The sequence below is a fragment of the Notamacropus eugenii genome, chromosome 3 (assembly GCF_028372415.1).
Source record: "Notamacropus eugenii isolate mMacEug1 chromosome 3, mMacEug1.pri_v2, whole genome shotgun sequence".
NCBI lineage: Eukaryota > Metazoa > Chordata > Mammalia > Diprotodontia > Macropodidae > Notamacropus > Notamacropus eugenii.
The window spans coordinates 200,716,876-200,738,092 of record NC_092874.1 but is presented as its reverse complement, the minus strand read 5'-3'; the positions used below and the strand labels follow the sequence as shown (position 1 = coordinate 200,738,092).

At 38.5% G+C, this 21,217-nt stretch overlaps 2 protein-coding genes and 1 long non-coding RNA gene across 11 annotated transcripts in view; 2 read left to right on the top strand and 1 right to left on the bottom strand.

Annotated features, from left to right (window-relative positions):
- Positions 1-4,573, top strand: part of RAD51AP1 (RAD51 associated protein 1) — a 28,756-nt gene extending 24,183 nt beyond the window's left edge. For 2 of the 4 annotated variants that reach the window (XM_072653987.1, XM_072653984.1), the window contains exons 8-9: positions 204-344; positions 3,794-4,573. In XM_072653987.1, coding sequence (XP_072510088.1) covers positions 204-344; positions 3,794-3,924 — 272 coding nt within the window. In that variant the 3' untranslated portion in view covers positions 3,925-4,573. Of the gene's footprint in view, positions 1-200; positions 345-3,793 lie in introns of all 4 variants that reach the window. The other 2 variants (XM_072653986.1, XM_072653983.1) reach the window with 1 other exon arrangement.
- LOC140533789 (uncharacterized) lies at positions 143-20,392 on the bottom strand. Of its 3 annotated transcripts, XR_011977060.1 has the most exons (5): positions 19,647-20,392; positions 2,959-3,920; positions 2,809-2,874; positions 1,162-1,244; positions 143-618 (listed from the first exon to the last, which is right to left on the bottom strand). It is a non-coding gene; the product is annotated as an uncharacterized lncRNA (long non-coding RNA). The 3 variants fall into 3 exon arrangements; XR_011977061.1 differs by having other exon boundaries at positions 1,138-1,244; positions 2,809-3,920; XR_011977062.1 differs by lacking the exon at positions 19,647-20,392 and adding an exon at positions 11,478-11,564 and having other exon boundaries at positions 2,809-3,920.
- DYRK4 (dual specificity tyrosine phosphorylation regulated kinase 4) overlaps positions 11,471-21,217 on the top strand; it is an 81,661-nt gene continuing 71,914 nt past the window's right edge. For 2 of the 4 annotated variants that reach the window (XM_072653973.1, XM_072653970.1), the window contains exons 1-2: positions 11,471-11,559; positions 18,646-18,759. The gene's annotated coding sequence lies outside the window, so the exon portion shown is untranslated. Of the gene's footprint in view, positions 11,560-13,929; positions 14,020-18,645; positions 18,760-21,217 lie in introns of those variants that run through there. The other 2 variants (XM_072653971.1, XM_072653974.1) reach the window with 2 other exon arrangements.

Below are 21,217 nucleotides of genomic sequence, written 5' to 3'. Positions count from 1 at the left end.
CTGCTTTCTTTAAGGTTACCGACTTATTTTTTAAATACTTGGGGAATTAAGGCTTCTTGAAGGAGCTGTTGCTTATCCTGAGCCTCCAAGATACTAATATTACTGTAATGAGTTGCTTGGTTTTTAAAAAATAATTGTGTACTCTTTAAAGTATGAAAATCAATCTGGTTTATTTTTGCTTTTTTTCTTTTTCAAACAAGTAGCTCCAGTGGCCTCTCATCCAGCACCTGTTGAATCAAAACCAGCACCGAAAGAAGTTGGTCTGTCTTCGGAGCTTGCTAGGAAGCCGTTGCAAACACTCAGTCCTCTGGTTCAATCTAAGAAGCCCAGATGGGTCCCACCAGGTGAGGAAGTGTTATTTATCCCAGTAATCATAGGCCTTGAAGAAGTTAGTGGCTGCATCTGCCTGTTTAGTTAGCAACTTCTTATCTTCACAATTTGGCTGTGAACCTTAAGGGATATTTAGGAGTTTGTGTCACTTCAGCAGAAAGAACACTGGATTTGGATCAAGAAGTCCTGGAGTTTGAGGACTGGCTATATTCCCTATTTGCCTGAACGGCTTTAGATGCTTCGCCTTCCTGGATGTCGGCTTCCTCTTGCTGGGGTTGCAGGGGACAGCTATAGAGTGGAAAATTACATACACCATCAGACTTGAAATATGTGTTAGATTTTCTTGATCGCTTGTTTTCTTTAACTCCCTCTCCCTCTTATAGCTAAATCGATGACCAAGTTCTATCTATTTTTCTTTTGTAATTTTGCCTAAGTCTAATCCTTTCTTTCCATTTGCACTGTTTCCACCCTAATCTAGGTCTTCATCATTTATTTATATGTGAATTAAATATAGCTTCCTAACTAGTTGGGGGTTTTTTGGTCACAAATTTCTCCTGTTTTCAGTCCTTCCTACATATTTGTTATTAGATTAGCATAAGTGATATTATCACTTCCCATTGCCAGTGAAATAAAGTTCAAACTCCTTAGCCTGGCATTCAGTTTGGTGTCTGATTACGGCTACATCTTTATCTCCCCTAGTCTCTTATATAAACCTTAAGCCAAAATATTCTTATTCTTTGAACATACTTTGTGTATATGTACACCTTTCCCCTTTGTCTCTTTTCTGGGCTTTGGGGCAGAGCTCACATTTTACTTCTTCTGTGAAGGTACCTTAAGAGAGTGATGATTGGTTTTAGACCTAGGAAAGTAGCATCGAGTCCAGCTCTCTCCTTTGACAAATGACGAGCTGAGGCCTAGGGAAATGAAGTCACTGGTCATTAGGAAGTCCTCAAAATAGAATCTCATTTAATTCAGAATTTCAGTCACTTAGGCCAACCCATCCCTGAGCAAGAGTCCATACCACTCCCCACCTGATATGTGATCCTCTAGCCTTTCCTTTGAAGTCAGTGAGCTCATGCAATACCTGACAATCCAGCCCATTTCATTTTGAGTTAGCATTGAATGTTAGAAGTTTTTCCTTCAAGCCTTAATTTGCCTCTTTGAATGTCTTTAATGTCTGTGATAAAATACTGTGAGAGACTTTTGGAATGATCTAATCTAACTTCCAACTCTGAAGACTTAAAGTAGTATGACCTGCCCAAGGTCAAACCAATAATAGGTGGCAGAGTAAGGATTTGAACCCAGATCTCCTTGTTTTCAATCTAGCTCTCTTTCTACTGCACTGTGTTGTAGTGCCAAGCAATACGTTTAATCCTTCTTCCTTCTGGTAGCTCTTTTCATACTCTGATTAAACATTAAAAGTTTCTTAAACTAGTTTTTATATAGCATGAACTTTAGATGCCCTCGCTCTGCTGAGATGTAGGTTGGAATAATGGATAGGGAATGGGGCTTGGAATCAGAAAGATTGGTTTAAATTCTACCTCTGATAGTACTCCTTACTATACTTGTAGCAAATTGTGCCTTAGGCCAATTCATGCCCATCTAGTTTTGTAGGGTTTTATTTGGCCAAGTGAAAATGTCTTTTCCTGTAAATTCAGATTAAGGGCAGTCTAAGGGATAGGAGCAGTGCAGTCTCACTGTGTGCTTTGTAAAATGGATGTTTTCTGGAAGGACTTTTCTGCTAAAAGGCAGGTTTCTATAAGACCAGAGAATGTAAGTTATATCTATGGACTCAATGTTTCATATTAGTACAGCCTTGTAGCACTTAATTTGGATGACTGAAGTCCAAGCATCTTGAATAGTAGCTTGTTGCATCTTCACCTCCATTTATTCATGTGATATATCCTTCTTTGGGTTAAGGAAAGATGCACAGATTATCTGTATTTTTCATGCTTTGTGTATATTTATTTCCTGCAGGGTTCTGAAAACTTTCAGCTCAGTATCACTGTCATTCATAATTTTCTTGAATGTATTTGTTCATTTAACTATAGGACATAGTTTTCTATATGAACAAGTACAGTGTATTATTATAGAGAAGTTAATGTCATTTAGAGAGGGAAAGAAGAATCAGAAATTACTATAGTATGGCAAGGTTTCTGTTTTCAAGATTTTCTTACAAATAGACTAACTTTGTATTGCTAGCTCTAGCCTTATTTCTTTTAATTTCAGATAAAGTTTTGTTAGCCTTAATGTTTTTCTACCCAGTCATCCACAGTAAGGGAGCAGTGGGAAGTGATTAAAAAATTTTATATTAGTGGTCAGAATATTGTTCTGGATAGACTACAGGGAAAAAATCTAAAATAACAGTAAGAAGTAATAATAGCTTGGCCTAGAATGACTACATTTGGAATAGATAGGAAGACATAGGTATTTGCTGAACACAGCTAGCTAGTAGAAGATCTAGGACAAGAAACTTACCTTAGGTAAATCACCTTGCTCCTCACCTCAGTTTTTTAATTGGTCAGTTTCTTCTAGTCCTAAAATCTGGAAGAATCAGAAGGCTTTTAGGGAATGGCAGATGGGAAAAGGAGGAGTCATTATTGTAATTAATCAGCATTTCCTCGTTACCTTCTCTATGCCACGTCCTCTGCTAGGTGCTGGAGTACAAAGATAACAATTGAACAGTCTCTGCCCTGAAGGACCAACATGAGCAGCAGCATGTACATACAATATGTAAATATGTGTAGAGTAAATACAAAGTAAATACAAGGGCATGTAGGGATGGAAGAGTATTGGCAGTTAAGGGGATTGGGAATGATTTCCTAGAGAAGAAATGTTTAAATTGAATCTTGAAAAGAAATAAGGGATTCTTTGAGGTGGAGATGAAAAGGGAGAACATTCCAGGCTGAGATGACAGCCAGTGCAAGGACACAGAAACAGAAGATGGAAGGTTCTGTGTCTGAAGAAACAAGGAGGACAGCTTGCCTAGACCCTAGAGTGCAGGAAGGGGGAACAGTCTGTAGTGAAACTGAGAAGTTGGAGAGGGGCAGGGGGCAGATTGCAAAGAGCATTGAAAGTGAAACAGAAGAAATTAACTATAACCTAATGAAGTCAAAAATAGATCCTGGGCCACCAGACACCCCAAAACTGAGACTTTAGAGTTGGCCACACTTATTGCACCTTTTGCTGGGTCAAGAAAATATTGATGTCACCACAGGATTTAAAGATTGTTTGAAGATAAAGCTAATTGGCTGCATTTTCCTTTTGAGGTCCATGTATGTCCATGTAACTTGTTGTCTCTCCTGCTCCTTTATACTTTATTTTAAAATGATTACATACATACTTTGATCAGCCATGTGTATTAATAATGAAGCTTAATGATTTTTTGCAATTTTTGCTCTATAAGTGAACCTTTGGAAATATAATGTATAATTCCAGCAACACATGATACATTCTCTTTTAGCTTCATCAGGAAGCAGCAGCAGCAACCGACTTGGAGGAGTTTCTGTCAAGTCTCCCAGTCATAGTCTCCGACTTGGCCTGTCCAGATTTGCACGAGTTAAACCTCTTCACCCAACTGCCAGTAGTACCTGAAAATGATGGAAAAGAGATCTTTGATAGATGTTTCTAGTTTTGAAAGAATGTTCTTATTAGAAAAGGGTAATGATAATCTAAATATAGCTCTTTTCAGTTTGATGCAGAAAATCTTAAATCCTAAGAGTTAAGGATGTTGCTAGTTTATTCATGATTCTGAAGAGAAGTTTGTAAGGAACTGTCTTCTAATTCATTTCTTCCTAAAGAACATATATTTAATTTGGAATAACAAGTAGGGTGGTGTCAATTTTGGAAGTACCAAATGTATGATATAATGTAGTAACAGATGTATACTTGTTGCCAGTTATGGGTTAATGTAATATATGTCAATGTAGTTTTGTAGAGTTTATTGGGAAAGTGAAAATTATAGTTACTCTTCCCTGTCTTCATGTAACACTTATCTAGCAGAAACTAATTAAGCTAAATCATGTGTTTTATTGTAAGAATATTTCCTATTTTAATAAGCAAAATATGTTTCTAATAAAAATGCATAACTTTTATAATATTAAGTAGTTGCTGAATTGTGACTTATGGCTCAAATTCCAATTGTATATAAAGTATAAATAAATTTTCATGACAGTTTATAAAACTTCAATGTCATTAAGCCTTTCCTTCTAGAGAAAGGATGAATAAATATGACATTAGTGAATTTTTTGGCTTTTTCATGAAATGCTTCTCTTGATACCAATATCCAACAGTCACTCTAATGTCTTACATATTGTGATAAATTGTAGCTTTCAATCAGCAAACATTTTTAAAGGGCTCCTTATGCCCATACACTGTGCCTTGGGATGTAAAAAAGGGCAGAAATAGCCCAAGGAACTTACATTCTAATAGAGGAGGTAATAAATAAGTTGGTAAATTACAGGATAGTAGTCAACAAGAATTCACTAGTTGCCTGGCACTGTGGGCTAAACATGAGGGATCCAACAAAGAGAAAAAAATGGTTTCTGCCCTCAAGGATCTCATATTCTAATAGAAGGGACAGCGTGCAAGTAACAGTACATATAATATATACAGTGTAAATGAAAGATTATCTCAGGAAAGGCCCTAGCAATTGCAGGTGTGTGTGTGTGTGTGTGTGTGTGTGTGTGTGTGTGTGTGTGTGTGTACATGTGTGCACACGCACATGTGCGCAAGGTAATGCTTCTTGTGGAAGGTAGGATCTGGGCTAAGTCTTGGAAGAAGCCTAGAGGCAGGAGTGTGGAAGTAGACTATCCTAGGAATGCAATGCACAGAGATGGATGATGAAGTATAGTGTGTGAGGAATAACAAGAATTCCTCCACAGTTTGATTAAAGTATGAGAAGGCTAGAAAGATAGGAAGGAGTCAGGTCCTGAGGGCCTTTAAATGTTAATTATAATTTTATATTTGATCCTAAAGGTAATGAGGAGCCACTGGAGTTTACTGAGCTGGAGGTGGGGGTAGGAGTTGACATGGTCAGTCCTGCCTTGATCATGTCAGCAGCTCTGTGAGAAGGATTGGATTGGGATGAGAATTGAGGGTAGGGAGACCAATCAGAAGACTGCTGCAGGAGTTGAAGGAGATGTATTAAATGCTGTGAAGGTAAGAGGAAAGCACGTTGGTTGTATGGATGAGCAAAAATGATACTTGAGATTGCAAGCCTGAATGATTAGGGGAATAGTAGTAGCATCAACAGTAATAATAAAGTTGGGAAGGGAATGGGGCTTAGAAGGAAAGATAAATTCTATTTTAGATATGTTTGAGGTATCTATAAAACGTCTAGTATGAGCTGTTCTATAGGACAGTAGCTTAGAAGAGATTATACATCCAGTCTTGATATACAGATCTGAGAATCAACTGCATAGAGATGATAATTGAAGCTATAAGAGCCAATGAGATCAACAAATGAGATAGTAGGGAAGAGCACTGAGGAACACCCAAAGTAGTGGATGTTTCCTAGATGAAGATCCAGCAATGGAGATTGAGAAAGAGTGATCAGACAGGTAACTTTGGAGAGGAAAGGCTCTAGCAGCTGGAGGGACTGAGAAAGACTGAATAATTTTATAAACATGATATTTTTTAAATTAAATTTATTTTCTTTTAGTTTTCAACAGACACTTCCACAAGATTTTGAATTCCAAATTTTCTCCCCATCTCTCCCCTCCACCCACCCTAAGACACCATGTATTCTGATTACCCCTTCCCCCAATCTGCCTTCCCTTCTATCACACACCTCCCTTTTCTTATCCTCATCCCTTCTATTTTCTTGTAGGGCATGATAGATTTCTATACGCCATTACCTGTATATCTTATTTCCCAGTTTCATGTAAAAACAATTTTTAACATTCATTTTTACAACTTTGAGTTCCAACTTCTCTCCCTCCCTCCCCACCCATCCCCACTGAGAAGGCAAGCAATTCAATATGGGTTATATTTCCCTCTATCCCATCCTGCCCATTTATTCTATTTTCTCTTTTGACCCTATCCCTCCTCAAAAGTGTTTATTTCTAATTACCCCCTCCTCCTATTTGCCCTCCCTTCTATCATCCCCCAAACCCTGCTTATCCCCTTCCTCCCTACTTTCCTGTAGGGTAAGATAGGTTTTCACACCAAATTGAGTGTGCATGTTATTTCCTTCTCAAGCCAAATGTGATGAGAGTAAGGTTCACTCTTTTCCTCTCGCCTCCTTCCTCTTCCCCTCCATTGAAAAAGCTTTTTCTTGCCTCTTTTATGTAAAATAATTTGCTCCATTCTATTTCTCCCTTTTTCCTCCCAATATATTCCTCTCTCACCCCTTAATTTTATTATTTTTAAATATCATCCCTACCTATTCAACTTACCCTATGCCCTCTGTCTATATGTATATAATCCCTGCAACTACCCTAATACTGAGAAAACTCTTGAGTTACAAATATGATCTTTCCATATAGGAATGTGAAGAGTTCAACTTCAGTAAGTCCCTTGTGATTTCTCTTGCCTGTTGACCTTTTCATGCTTCTCTTGATTTTTGTGTTTGAAAGTCATTTTTTACTCAGCTCTGGTTGTTGCAACAAGAATGCTTGAAAGTCCTATATTTCATTGAATGACCGTTTTTTTTCCCTGCAGTATTATACTCAGTGTTGCTGGGTAGGTGGTTCTTGGTTTTAATCCTAACTCATTTGACCTCTGGAATATCATACTCCAAGCCCTGCAATCCCTTAATAATAGAGGCCGCTAGATCTTATGTTATCTTGGTTGTATTTCCACAATACTCCAAATGTTTCTTTTTGGTTGCTTACAATATTTTCTCCTTGACCTGGGAGCTCTGGAATTTGTCTGCAATATTCCTAGGAATCTTCCTTTTGGGATCTCTTTCAGGAGGCGATCAGTGGATACTTTCATTATCCATTTTACCCTCTGGTTCTACAATATTAGGGAAGTTTTCCTTGGTAATTTCTTAAAAGATGTCTGGGCCCTTTTTTTTTTTTTTATCATGGCTTTCAGGTAGTCCAGTAATTTTTAAATTGTATCTCTTGGATCTATTTTCCAGGTCAGTTGTTTTTCCAGTGAGATATGTCACATTGCTATTTTTTCATTTCTTTGGCTTTGTTTTATAGTTTCTTGGTTTTTCATTAAGTCATTAGCTTCCATCTGCTCCATTCTAATCTTTAAGGAATTATTTTCTTCAGTGAGCTTTTGGACCTCCTTTTATTTTTCTTGCAGGCTTTGGATGTAGGAGCTTTGACTTTGTTGTCTTCTGTTTGTATACTTAGGTCTTCCTTGTCACCAAAGTAAGATTCCATAGTCTGATTCTTTATCTGGTTTTTGCTCATTTTCCCAGCTATTTACTTGACTTTTGAGATCTTTGTCAAGGTAGTTCTCTGCTTCCAGGGGGGAGTGTACTGTGAGCCGCTTGATCCCCCCACAATCTGTGGGCCTAGAGCTCCAGAAGCAGTCCCTGCTGCTGTCACTGCACCTGTCACTGCCCCTGCCCCTGTTGCTGCTACAGGCTCCTCCTCTGTGAGCTCCTCCATCCCCTTCATTGCCCTGGGGCTAGGGCCCAGGCCCAACCACTCTACTCTCTCATGTAGGTCCCACAAGTTTTTTCCACTGAACTTCCAATTTGTCCTCAACATTTTGGGGTCATGAAGTCTGGAAATCACCACAGATGCCTGAGATTCAGTCCCCCCAAGGTCTGCTCAGGTCCTGTCTGAACCAGCATAGCCCACACTGGACTGTGCTCTGCTCCCAGTGCAGTGTGATAGACATTTCCCAGTGACCACCCCCACGCCCCCCAGACTGTCTTGGGCTGGAGATTTGCTTGTCATTCTGTGGATTCTGCAGCTCCAGAATTTGTTTGCAGTCATTTTTTACAGGTATTTGACTAGGTTTAGGGGAGAGCACTAGCAAGTCTGTGCTGTTCCTCCACCATCTTGGTTCTATCCCCCCATGATATTGTTTTTACTAACTATAGAACATATACTTTATCCATCATAGTGTAACGTACTGACCTACTCCAATAAATCTGTGATCTCATTGGTATAGAGGTAGAATCAATATGATGTAAAGAATGAGGAAGAAGGAAGAATCAAGGATGAGATTATAAATCTGAGTGACCAGAAGGATGGTGGTGCTCTTGAGGAATTTATGGTGAAAGTAAGCTTTTGGAGGGATTGCAAATCACAATGAGAATGAAGTAATTTCTTGTTTGTTATGTGTTGCCCAGAAGTTGCTCTTAAAGTGATAAGTATTCAGCTTCAGTGATTGTAGTATTATGTGAGTCAAATATATCACCACTAGAGGAATGTTGATGTTAAAAATATGCTCCTTTGGCCCCATATAATACCAAAACATTGAAAGCAACTTGTAGTCGCAAAGAACTGAAAGTAGATACTCATCAGTTAAAGAATGACTGAACAAATTGGTATGTGGATGTAATGGAATATTACTGTGCTATAAGAAATGATGAATATAGAAAAGTATGCAAAAGTCTACTTAACTGATGCAAAATGAAGTAAGCAGAACCAGAAAAACAATGTAGACAATACACATCGCAATGTAAGTGAAAGGGAGGAAAAAAGTTTACAAATATGACTTCATTTGATTCTTATAGCAAAACCTGAGAGATAGGATTTTATTATTCTAATTTTACAGTTAAAGAAACTGAAGCATAAAAAGGTTAAATGACTTGCCTAGGATCACAGAACTAATAAGGTCTTAGGCCACACTTGAACTCAGGTCTTTCAGACTCTAGGTTCAGCGCACTATACAATGCAACACCTAGTTACCGCCAAACAAAAATGAAACAAAACTGAATACTAAAATTCAAATTATGACCAAATTTGGCCCCAAAGAAAAGATATGAGAAAACACCTCCTTTTCAGAAGAGTTCATAAGTGTGGAATATTACAGAGAATGTCAGAATTTTTTGATATGTTGGTTAGTTTTACAGAAGTTTTCTTTTTTCTTCTTTATTATAACGGATTACTCCTTGGGAAGTGAAGAATCAGGAATACAGTAGGAAATGAAGGGGATGTAAAAACATCAGAGAGAAACTTGGGATCATTTCTATATGTCAGCACTTGACAATCCATGACAATGCATGTGTTGACATAAATGAAATAAATTCAGCTAACTTTCTGACTAATGTTGTAGGCTGAAAAAAGATAAGGTAAAAAAAAATTTCTGAATCAAATAACAAGACATATTATTCTCCATCAAGTACTTAGTTGTCTGTCCTATGTTTATATGAAGTAATAGTTTTTCAAAAGGTTTCTTGTAACCTTAGGACTAGCCCTTTAGCACCTTACAAGATGGTTTCCTTTCTTGGATAGTTTTCATGAATTACTGTGGTCTAGTAAATAATCAGCCTTATGATGCTGAACTTCTCCAGACTTAAAGCTAGTTCAGATGATAGCCACACAGAATCCATTACCCAACACATACTTAAAGCTTTTCCTGCTCCATAGGATATGCCAGAACTTATGCTCCATTGAGAGACAGCTAGGTGGCAGAATGGATAGAGTGCGGGGCCTCAAGTCAGGAAGGATTCATGAGTTAAAATCTGACCTCGGATACTTATTAGATGAGTGACCCAGGTCAAATCACTTAACCCTGTTTGCCTCAGTTTCCTCTTCTGGAAAACGAGCTGGAGATGGAAATGGCAAACCACTCCAGTATCTTTGCCAATAAAACCCTCAAAGGGGTCAGGAACTCAGACATTGCTGAATAACAATATACCACTGACACAAGAACCTTCGTTCTCCTAGGGAGCATTGGAGAAACATTTTAGCAGAGATATTCGAGGCCAGTTATGAATAAATGAGTTACAACAAATTATGACAAATGACAGGTTTAGACTAGTTTGTTTACATCTTTGTGAGAAAGGGCATTATATTATGTTTAAAATAGTACTTTTATTTCTACTATACATTACTTATATAACCTAATTGGCATATCCTTCATAATATCCATACAGACAACTCTCTGTATCATATATAAATGTATTTAATGTGTATACACACACAGAGAGTAGTGTTTAGCATATGAATCCCACCCACCCCCTCCCTTTGTACACACTGCCTCCTTCTTTAATTGTGTCTGACTCTTTGTGACCCCATTTGGGATTTTTACAGATGAGGAAATAAGACAAATGGGGGTAAAGTGATTTGCTCAGTGTCTGAGGCCAGATTTGAACTCATGAAGGTGAGTCTTCCTGACTCCAGGCTTGGCATTCTATCCATGGTACTATCAAGATGCCCTTACTGCCTCTTTACCCTTTTATATATACTCACTTTTTGTTCAGAGGAAATGAATTCCACATACCTCTGGGCTGAGGCTATATTTTTCATATTAACAAATTTTTAAAGAAAATTACTACAAAGTTCAATTTTGTTCTTTTTGTTTCCCACCATTTTTGCTAGTATAGCCAAATACTTTTAAAGCTTTTTTTTTTTTTTAACAGCAATTCTTATCAAGGGAAGCTAGAATAGCACAATGGATAGAGTGCCAGACCTGGAATTAGGAAGACTCATCTTCATGAGTTCAAATCCGGTCTCACACATTTACTAGCCATCGTGTGTCCCTGGGCAAGTCACTTAACCCTGTTTGCCTCAGTTTCATCATCTGTAAAATGAGCTGGAGAAGGAAATCACTCTAGTTTCTTTACCAAAAAAACCCCAAATGGGGTCATGAAGAGTCAGACAAAACTGAAAAAGGACTGAACTGATTTTAGAATCCGTAAGGAAATAAAGCTATTCAATCAAGTATTTTTCCAGCACCTACTGCATGCCAGACACTGCAGCTAGGGTTTGGCACTATGCGTACAAAGAATGAAACAATGCATCATTATTCTCTTTAGTAATTTTCCCCAGTACGTATACCCTGAACATCATATTTCCATTTAGACTACGAAAAATGATCCTGTCATATAATTTCCTGCTCTTAGAGGGGCGAGGGACGAACAAGATGGCTATTTAATTGCTGGGAGCAAGGTCCCATCCTCAGCTCTAGAGTCATAAAAGCTTTGCTTGGGAAGGGTGGAAACAGTTTCTATAGCGACTGGGAGGGGGGGCGGAGGGTGGGTCCTTCTACCCCCCTTAGGAAATTACCCAATTTAGTCTCTTACAGCAACCAGGTCAGTGTGCTCCGGCTTGGTGCGGCTTCTCCAACACCTGCCCCCACCGGACCAAAGTAAGGAGGAGCGGGGAAGAGGGTCGCGTTATGACGCGCCTCAGAACCTCCCACAGTCCTGGCCCGCCCCTGAGGCGGGGAAGAAGGACCTGGGGCTCTGGGAAAGGGGAGGGAAGGTTATATAAAGGGAGAGAAGGTAGGAGGCGGGAATGGCGGGGTATGAGGGTGGAAGTGAGGGAAGGAAAATAGCTTTTGGGCAGCTCCATTCCACATCCTTGCCCAAGGCCCAAGGATCAGCCATCCAATCTTTTCTGCCAGTTGTATCCCGAACTAGGTTTTGGAGGGGAAGAAGATGGAATTTAAGGGACTCCCTGACACCTCCGAAGGTGTACTCGCAGCCAAGCCCTCGTTCTTGTTCCTATTCACCTAATTTCTTCCATTTTCTCATGTCATCTCCAGCAAGGCTGGTAGTGAGGGAAAGATCACAGTCATTCCTGACCATAATGGGCTGTCTTTTAACCATCCTAGCTCATGAACCCACATTTCTAACCTTAAGCATAAACTATGCAACCATTCACATTTATCCGATGCGTTACAGAATATGAAATGCCTTCTCTTGAACCTCATAACCTAGCTGGAAAAAAAAACAAGACTTGGTGGGGTGACAGTGGCCGTGGGAGTAGGGGGCGAGCATGAGAGCTGTCTTCTAATATTTGAAAGGTTCTCATCATGAAGGGATTACATTTATTTTGCTTGCCTCTTGAGGGCAAAAATAGGGTCAAGGAGTGAAAGTGACTGAGGCGGGGGTGTATAGATTTCACCCCAATTTAAGGAAGAACTTCATAACTTTTAAAATTGCTCTAAAATACCATGAATCGCCTTCTGGGGTAATGAGTTTCTTATCACAGGAGAGCTGTCATAAAAAAGTGATGGGAGAGGTTTCATTCAATCAGGAGGAGGTCATACAAGATGAATTCTAAGTCACTTCCAACTCTAGGATTCTCTAATTCTAGGTTGGCAGGACAGGTATCATTTATCCCCATTTTTACAGATGAATAAATTCTGAGAGGTTCAGACTTGCCTAGGTTGACACACCTAGTGGCAGAATCAGAACCTGAACTTGGGTCTTCTAACCCTGAGTCTTGTGCTCTTTCTTTTTATCCTCTAAAACAAAATTATGGTCATGAGCAGAAACAAAGAAACTCATCTATTCTCAGGGTATCACCTCCTTCCACTGTGACATGTACAATAATGGCAACACTCTCAGGGATTAGATTTTTTTTTTTATCCTGTAGTTGATCTGTGAGGTTTGTTCTGTTAATTCAAGCTGTGGCAAATTCATAAATAAAATGTAATCTTGTATCATATTAACTCACATAACGGGGGCCCTTCATATACTAACTTTTTCACTCTCTAAGGTACGAAAATATAAATGTTTAGCCAAGGTAAAATCTACTGTGGTCATTATGGGACAGAGACATGTAATTAACCATGCATGGTACGTGTGCTGTATGTGTGTTTAGCAGATATAACTTTGGTACCCTGTAATACTTGGGCTAATTAAAGCATATAGACATTTACTCAAGACTCTGGTAGAGATTGATCTACAAGGTGAGATATTCAGAAAGTGGGGAAGGGTAGCAGCAGAAGACACAAGGAGAATAAGGAGAGGCAAGTAATAGTGTTTGAATTGTAGGGGGAGACAGAAGATACCACACATAGAGAGGAGTGTGCCATGGTATCCTCAAACCTAGCCATCATGTCTGGACCCTCATGACTCCACAGATAAGACAAGAGGTTTTAGCCGTTCTCGTCTGTTTGAGAGATTCTTTGAAAAGACATTCCAAGAGACAGATGACAGCACAAATTCAGTATTTACCACTGGATCTGTGAGTTTTGAAGACCACTGGGTCTTGTGAGTTCTCTTTTGTCCTCTTGTTATGCTGGGGGACTCAGCAGCAGCAGAATTTAAGAGGAATTCAATTGTGATATCCTTGAAGGTGTAGTAATTTCCACTTATTTGTGAATGGTTACCAAAAATTTTACTTGAATTTCCTCCTTGTTAATAATAATGATGATGATAACTAACATTTTCATCATTTTAAGTTTTGCAAAACTTTCATAAGCTATTAATAAAGCTTAAAACTACACTAAAACTTTTGGGACCTATCTCATTTTATCCTCACAATAACCCTTGTGAGTTTGGTGTTATTATCCCATTTTACAAATCAGAAAACAGACTGAGAAAGTTTAAGTAACTTGTCCAGGGTCACAAAGCTACTAAGTTTCTGAGGCATGTTTCAAACTTAGATCTTCCCAGTTCTAAGTGCAGCTCTTTAGCCACTACTTCATCATGCTAGCTCTTATCTACCTTGTTTCACGTCTTCATTAAATGTGTTTGTATTTGCTTGTGTCTTTTAAATAACCCGGCAAGAGGAAATGGATTTGATTATAGGTTATGCAGATGGTGCAATCACTGATTACCAAAAATAACCACAGTGAACCTGGGCAGGCAGCAAGGTACTAAGTTTGTGGGAACTCATCTGGAATCGTCATGAATTGATTAAGTCTGTTTTTGGAATATTGGGTCAAGTTAAAATTATCTGCCTTATTTAGCGTTGAAAGGATGCAGTGAAGATTTTTTAAAATTGGGATGGTGGTGAGCATTGGTATTTCAAGTTTGGGGGTTTGGGTGTGTGTGTGTGTGTGTGTGTGTGTGTGTGTGTGTGTGTGTGTGTGTGTGTGTGTGTGTGTGTGTGTGTGTGTGTGTGTGTGTGACCACCATCCCTTTTATGTTAAAAATTTCCATGCAGGTAGCTTGCACTGAAGATTTGCCCCCCTCCCTTTTTTTTCTTGAAACTGTAATTGGACAGCAAGTTTTCTAATGAAAACTCCATTGCAGGTCAGGCAAGTTGATTCAAGTAGCCACTGTGCCATTTTCTGTCAAAATATCACTGTACTTGTTTATTGCTAAAGTTACATTGTATCCTCTGCAATATAATTTTAAGTGAAACACAGCTATGTTGAAGGGAATTGGATAGCTCTGTGTGTCAGTCAGTCAGCAAACTTTTAGCAAATGTGCCAGGTACCACTGAGGTGATATTGTCCAATTGTCAATGTACATTGTGTACTCAAGTCATCAGTGGGCCAAATAGTCATCACAGCTATCAGTTATTGGGAAATTGATGCAAAGAAGTAGGGCTTGCCCTCTTGCAGACTACTGATTTTAGGTATTCTTCAATCTGATGATAATGTAAGGATTTTACAATCTGCTGTGTATACTTTAGGGAGTAGGGATGTTAGATACCAGCTGAGATATTCAAGAAGGAACACAAAATGGTGGTTGTACTATGTAAGTTGTCTAAAAATCAGTGGAACATTCTGAGATTCTCAGAGAGATAATTGTTGAAGGGGTTACTTGGAAAATAGTCATTAAGCACCTTCCTACAGTGTTTAAAAAATCTTTATGGTGAAAGCAGAATAAAGATGATATTCAAGACTTACTGAAGGGGTCGATCCCATCCTCAGCAGCTGGTCACGCTATGTTCACATCATGACAGCTCTAAGGACAAATTAGTCCCAGGCCACTGAAACTGACCCATACTATTACAAGGGACTCAATATAAAAATGACAGTCTTTTTCAGGGGGACATCGCTGCCTACCAAGAGAGGAATACTTTGAATCTTTTACTAGGATATTACTATAGAAGTAATGTAGGAGTGATGGAGCTGATAGAGAGAAATATAGGAGACTAATGTAGAGCCTTGGAATTGACCTTATATACTTTATTGTTTTTTAGTTGTATCAGTTGTGTCCAACTCTTTGTGACCTCTTTGGGGAGTTTTCTTAGCATAGATACTGGTTTGCCATTTTCTTTTCTAGCTTATTTTACACATGAAAAAATGGAGACAAACAGGATTAAAGTGACTTGCCCAGGGCGACAACTAGCTTCCTAGTTGTCTGAGGCCAGGTTTGAACTCCTGACTCCAGGTCCAGCACTTTATCCACCGAGCCACCTAGCTGCCCTTATATGCTCTATGGTTATGTTATAGAAGACTGGAAATTCTGGATGTGTTTGGGAAGGGGAAACACATTTATTAAGTATCTGCTATGTGCCAAACACTATACTAAGCACTTTACAAATATTTTCTCTTTTGATTCCTACAACATCCCTGTGGGATAGGTGCTATTATGATCCCCATTTTACAGTTGAGAAAACTAAGACAGGTAGGAGGTTAAGTGACTTGACCAGAGTCATGCAACTAATAAATGAAGTCAAATTTGAACTCAGGTCTTCCTGACTCCAGGTTCAGTGCTTTATCCATTGAGCCACTTACCTGCCTCTAACTACCTTTCTTTGAACAAGAATGGAATGCAAGAATGTGTATTTTGTATTTGTAAATTCTGCATGTGATATTATATATTTGCATTTGATGCATGTAATTGATCTACCATATATTCTGAACTGAATGTACTGAATCCTTTATATGGATGTATTATATATTTGATATATTTGGGATAATTTGGGATAATTTCCTGTCCTTATGCTATTATATTAATGAAAGAATGCTTGTGATGTGTGATTTTTATATAGACCTGTGTACCTGATGAGATTATATGTTTTGTTGGGTTTTTTTGTGTGTATTCTTGGCACCTAGAAACAAATGAGAACAATTTCTACTATATCTTCATCTAGTTCCCTTTTAATTTGTCTGATTCTCTAACATAGCAAGAGGGCACGATTGCTTCTGGATCTGTAACCCCAATGGTAAATGCTCAGGATGTAATGCCATAGTCTTTTTGGAATGCCTTTCCCAGGAGTCTCTGGAGATAGGTGAAAGAAATCTCTCGCCCCAGGGTCTAATCACAGTCTCTCCGAGTCACTACGACCATATTGCTCCAAGTGTTTCTCTTCTGTCTGCCTCCTCTAAATGGAACCTTGCTTCTTGCCTCTCCTGTACATTTTCCTGCTACTTTGCCCCTTTTAAGTCCCCTTCCTTATAAAGCACAGTACCACTCAGGATTCTCAACTGGTCATACAGTCAGTCTAAGCATTGTGGAAAAAGAAATCCTAGTCATAAGTCTATATGCATAGAATTGAAAAAAAATATGTCTGTGCTTAGGGATGCCTTTTTGAGTCCTCAGCCATGTGCCTTTTTGGCAACTGTGTGATTAAAGTTTGGGATTTTCTTCTCTAACTTTCAGTTCCAATCTGTGTCAAGGCAAATTTCAATAAATCGGATAAGGACATAAGTGGCATGTTGGCTAGAATAATGTGGTGAAAACAAGATGAAAAGGGATAAAAATTAAGTGAAGTATAGTGGGTACAGAGCTGGTTTAAGTTTCAGGAAAATATGGGTTCAAGTGGAGGTTAATGTGACCTAAGAGGAGGTATTAAGAGAGGTGATGTTCTAACTATGTTCTGCCTTGGTCAGACCACATCTAAAGTATTGTGTTCAGTTCTGGGTACCACATTCTAAGACAGATGAAAAAAGTAGAGCTTTCAGAGAAAGAGAACTAGAATACTGAGTAGTTTTGAAACAATTTCACCTGAGAAACATCTAAGGAAAGGAGGTGATAAGCTTAGCTTGGAGATAGGATTAATATGAGATGAATTGTGATGGTCTGATTGCTCCTCTTCATTCAGGGCAAACCCACCAGCTCTGGGTGACCCCCAAAACTCTAATCTTGTCCCTCTTTTCTTTCACATTATGTCTCTTGGTCATCCATTAACCTCCGTGGATTGAATTATCATCTCTATACATATGATTCCAAAATCTTTATATTCAGCCCTAGTCTCTCACTACCTTCATTCTTGTATTGCTGACTGACTCCTGGGCATCTCAAACTCAACATATCCAAACCAGAACCCATATTTCCCCCAAAACCTTCTCTTTCTTTAATTTCTCTGTTATTATTGAGGGCAACACCATCTTCTCAGTTACCTAGGCTTACAACTTGATTCTTTATTCCTTATATGTACTCAAACCTACATAGCCAATTTGTCATCAAAACTTGTCATTTCTAACTTTACAGCATTTCTCATATATGGCCCCATCTCTGTACTCATACAACCCCTACCCTGATACAGGCCCCCATTACTTCATGTCTAGACTGTTACAATAGCCATGTCATCATGGGTCTCCGTGCCTCAACTCTTTCCCTACTCTAATCTGCCCTCTGTACAGTTGCCAACACAACCTTCCCAAAGTGCAAGTATGATCCTGCCACCTCCCTTATTCAGCCAACTCCAAAAGTGTCCTTTTACCTCCAGTGTCAAATCAAAAATCCTCCATTTGACTTTTAAAGTCCTTCGCAACCAGAACGCTTCCTATCTTTTTTAGGCTTGTTATACTTTATTACCCTCTATGCACTCCACAGTCCTAACTCCGTACTTTGCACTGTCTTTCTCTTGTACCTAGAGTGCCCCACTCCCTTACTCCTTGTAGCTTTCCTGGCCTTCTTCAAGACTTAGCTCAAATCTCACCTTCTATAGGAAGCCATTTTTTACTCTCAACTGCTAGTGCTTTATCTCTAAAATGACTTTCTTTTTTTGCTGTATATATCTTGTATGTACATTTTTTTTTTTGGCATGTTGTCTCCCCCATGAGAATGTGAGCTCTTTAAAAGGCCAGGGCTATGGTTTTGCCTTTTTAAAAAAAAAATTCCCAGTACTTAGTCTACAGGATCTGAACATAATAATCATTTAATAAATGCTTATGGTAATAAATGACTATTGACCAATTAACTGTAATATGGAAAAAAACCCAGACAGACTTGGTGTTTTTCTAGAGGACAAAACTAGGATTAAATCAGGGAGAAAGTTATGGGCTAAATATAAGTTATCAAGAGTTAGTCAACAATGGAATAAGCTGCCTTGCAAAAAAAAAAAAAGTAATAAGTTCTCCATCACTAGAAATGTGAATTCCCTATCCTTGGAAAGAAATATTTAATCAGAGTTTGGATGACCATCTGTTAGAGATGTTGTTGAGGGAATTAAGTGTGGAAGTTGGCCTAAGCCATCTCCAAAGTCCCTTCCAACTGTACAAGTGAGTCCCTGATTTGGGAGATGATATGTGGCGCCTCCCATATCACATCTTTGGCAGAAGTGAGTGCAACTTAAAAACATTGTTTCCTGTTCACAGAAATACAATGGGAGTCCCTGCAAGTCCTACAGTGCCTCAATTTCTGCTCCAAAGACAGCCCCCCAGGGAGTAAAGCCTCTGATGAATGCAGTAGAAATACTGAAATCACAACAGGTAAATCTCAGAAAAATTTTTACTATTTGGAAATGGAAATTGTCCTGTATACATACATCATGTATACTTCAATATTTTGAGGACAGAGTGTGGTTACTCTTATTAAAGCTTGGTAGACAGTCTGTGAGAATTGCTGTGATCAGAAAAATCACGCTGGAAGCTAATATTGAGAAGCTTTTTGGAACTTAAATGAGCTGGTGGTCCTCAAATGCCAGCCATGCTATTGCTAGGTCTGAATCCAAAGACCTTTGAATCTGGTAGGTCCTGAAAGCTTAAGCTCCCCTGGCATAGCTTTTGAGACTTCAGGTATCATCTTTCACACATAATTAGGCATGAGAATAGGACTTTTGTGTATGATTCAGCATAATCTCCATGTGCTGTATCAACTCCTTTATGAAAGTTCTGATTGTGACACTGTTTCATGTCCTTCAATGCATATTTACAGAGCACCTACTATATGTAAAGTTCTGTAAGTAATGCAGAAGTATAACTGTCCTTATCCTCTAGAGCCTTCCAGTCTAGCTGGGGGGAATAAGATACATTGCTATTACATTTAAATCTTAATATAGTATTTGACTATCAAGATTATTTTTATAGTCAATAGAAGTTCAGAAGCAGGCATGGCCTAAAATAACCAGAGTTCAAGAATAAAATTAGTAATAACAATAGCTCACATTTCTATAGTACTTTTCAAGTTAGCCAGTCTATAAACATTTATTAAGCTCCTACCATGTACCAGGCCGTGTGCTAAGAGCTGGAAATTTAAAAAGTACTTACAAACAGTTCTGTGAAATAAATAGTGAGAATATATTATTATTAGTATTATTATTATTATTATTGCCATTTAACAGATTATATAACTGAGATTTAGAATTTAGGTAACTTACCTGAGTTCATACAGCAGTTGTGTTGGAGCCAGAACTGGAACCATACTTTCTATTTCAAATCAATACTTTCAATTCCAATTCCAGTTTTCACAGCAACTCTCTTTGTAGATCTAGCCTAAGTGGTTTAATCAAACTTTCTTTTTGCTATATTTTTCACAGGATACCATGAAGTTAAACCAAACTAAATGATCACTTGCCCCTCTTTTGGTTATATGCTCTCCCACGTCAGTCCTTTGTATGTACCCTCCCTTTTGCCTAGAATGAACTTTCCCTTTTCCCATCACTTTGCCATCTTCTTTCTTCTCAGACATCAATGAAGTCTTTTCTGATTCTTTCAGTGGAAAGCTACCAGTCCTCCTTCCTTATTTCTCAGAATTTACTTCCACAACTTCTCTTTTGTACTTAGTGGAATTCTGTCTTGTATCATAATTATTTGTATACCTGCCATATCTCCACTCCTTTCTATTATTGGGTCATTAAAGGAAAGATCTGTGTCTTGTTCATCTTCACAGCTCTAGCAGGATGTCTTGAATGTGGTAGACATTTAATAAAAATTTCTTGAAATTAACTAAATACAAAAAGCAATGTGAATAAAGAGTTAAGAGTTATTATGAAAAATAATACCATGAGGAAACAGATAAGACAGGAAGATTTGTCTCCAGGAAAAAAAGGACCTTGTTTATATTCATTTGAGCTGACTAAATTATTCAGAATGTGGATGGTTAGAGAGAATGGGACCCAATAATACCTTGTTGTGGCCTGATATTCTTTTCATAGAATCAGAACTATAGAATGTTCCAGGTCACAAAACTGGCTGGTAGCAGTGTTGGTATTAGAATTCATATTTCTGAGCTCCCAGTTCAGGACTGTTCCCACCACACCAGCCTTTTCTTCAGCTTCTGTTTATTCATTTTACCTACCAAACTATAAATGCTAATAAAAGAAGGAAGCGCTCAAAGGTCTTTCAAATTATTATTTTCTGTTATGGTCTCACTCTCTTTCTGTGAGACAGGAAGAGGTGGCACTTTTAATCCCGTTTTATCAGTAGAGAAACTGAAGGGATGATGTTTGTGTTAGAGTAGCATAATAGTTTATGTATACATGCCAATCTAGAAAGCCCCTTCACATCTATTATCTCATTTGATTCACAACACCTCTTTGAGATGGACATTGCTAAGTATTCATATCCTGATTTAACGGATGAGGGATAATTAAGGCCCAGAGAGTTTATTTGACTTGTCCAATGTCATACAGTGTCAGAGTTGGAACCCAGATTTTCTGACACCAAATTCAACAGGTCCCTGACCCAACCCTCATATAGATGAAACCTTGTAGTTTTTAAACAACGTAAAGGAAACCTAGATTTGTCTAAGCATCTAATTAAGCATGCATAACTATAGAAAATGAGCTGGCTGCACAGACGTAGCTCAAGTCCAATATTTCCTCTGGGAAAAAGAACCTTGTTTTATTCATTAAACAATTTTCCATTCTCGTTTCTCTATCAATTTGTTCCTCCCTCTCCTCTACTAATGTCACTCAAGCATCCACCCTCCCACTTCTGTTGCTGCCTT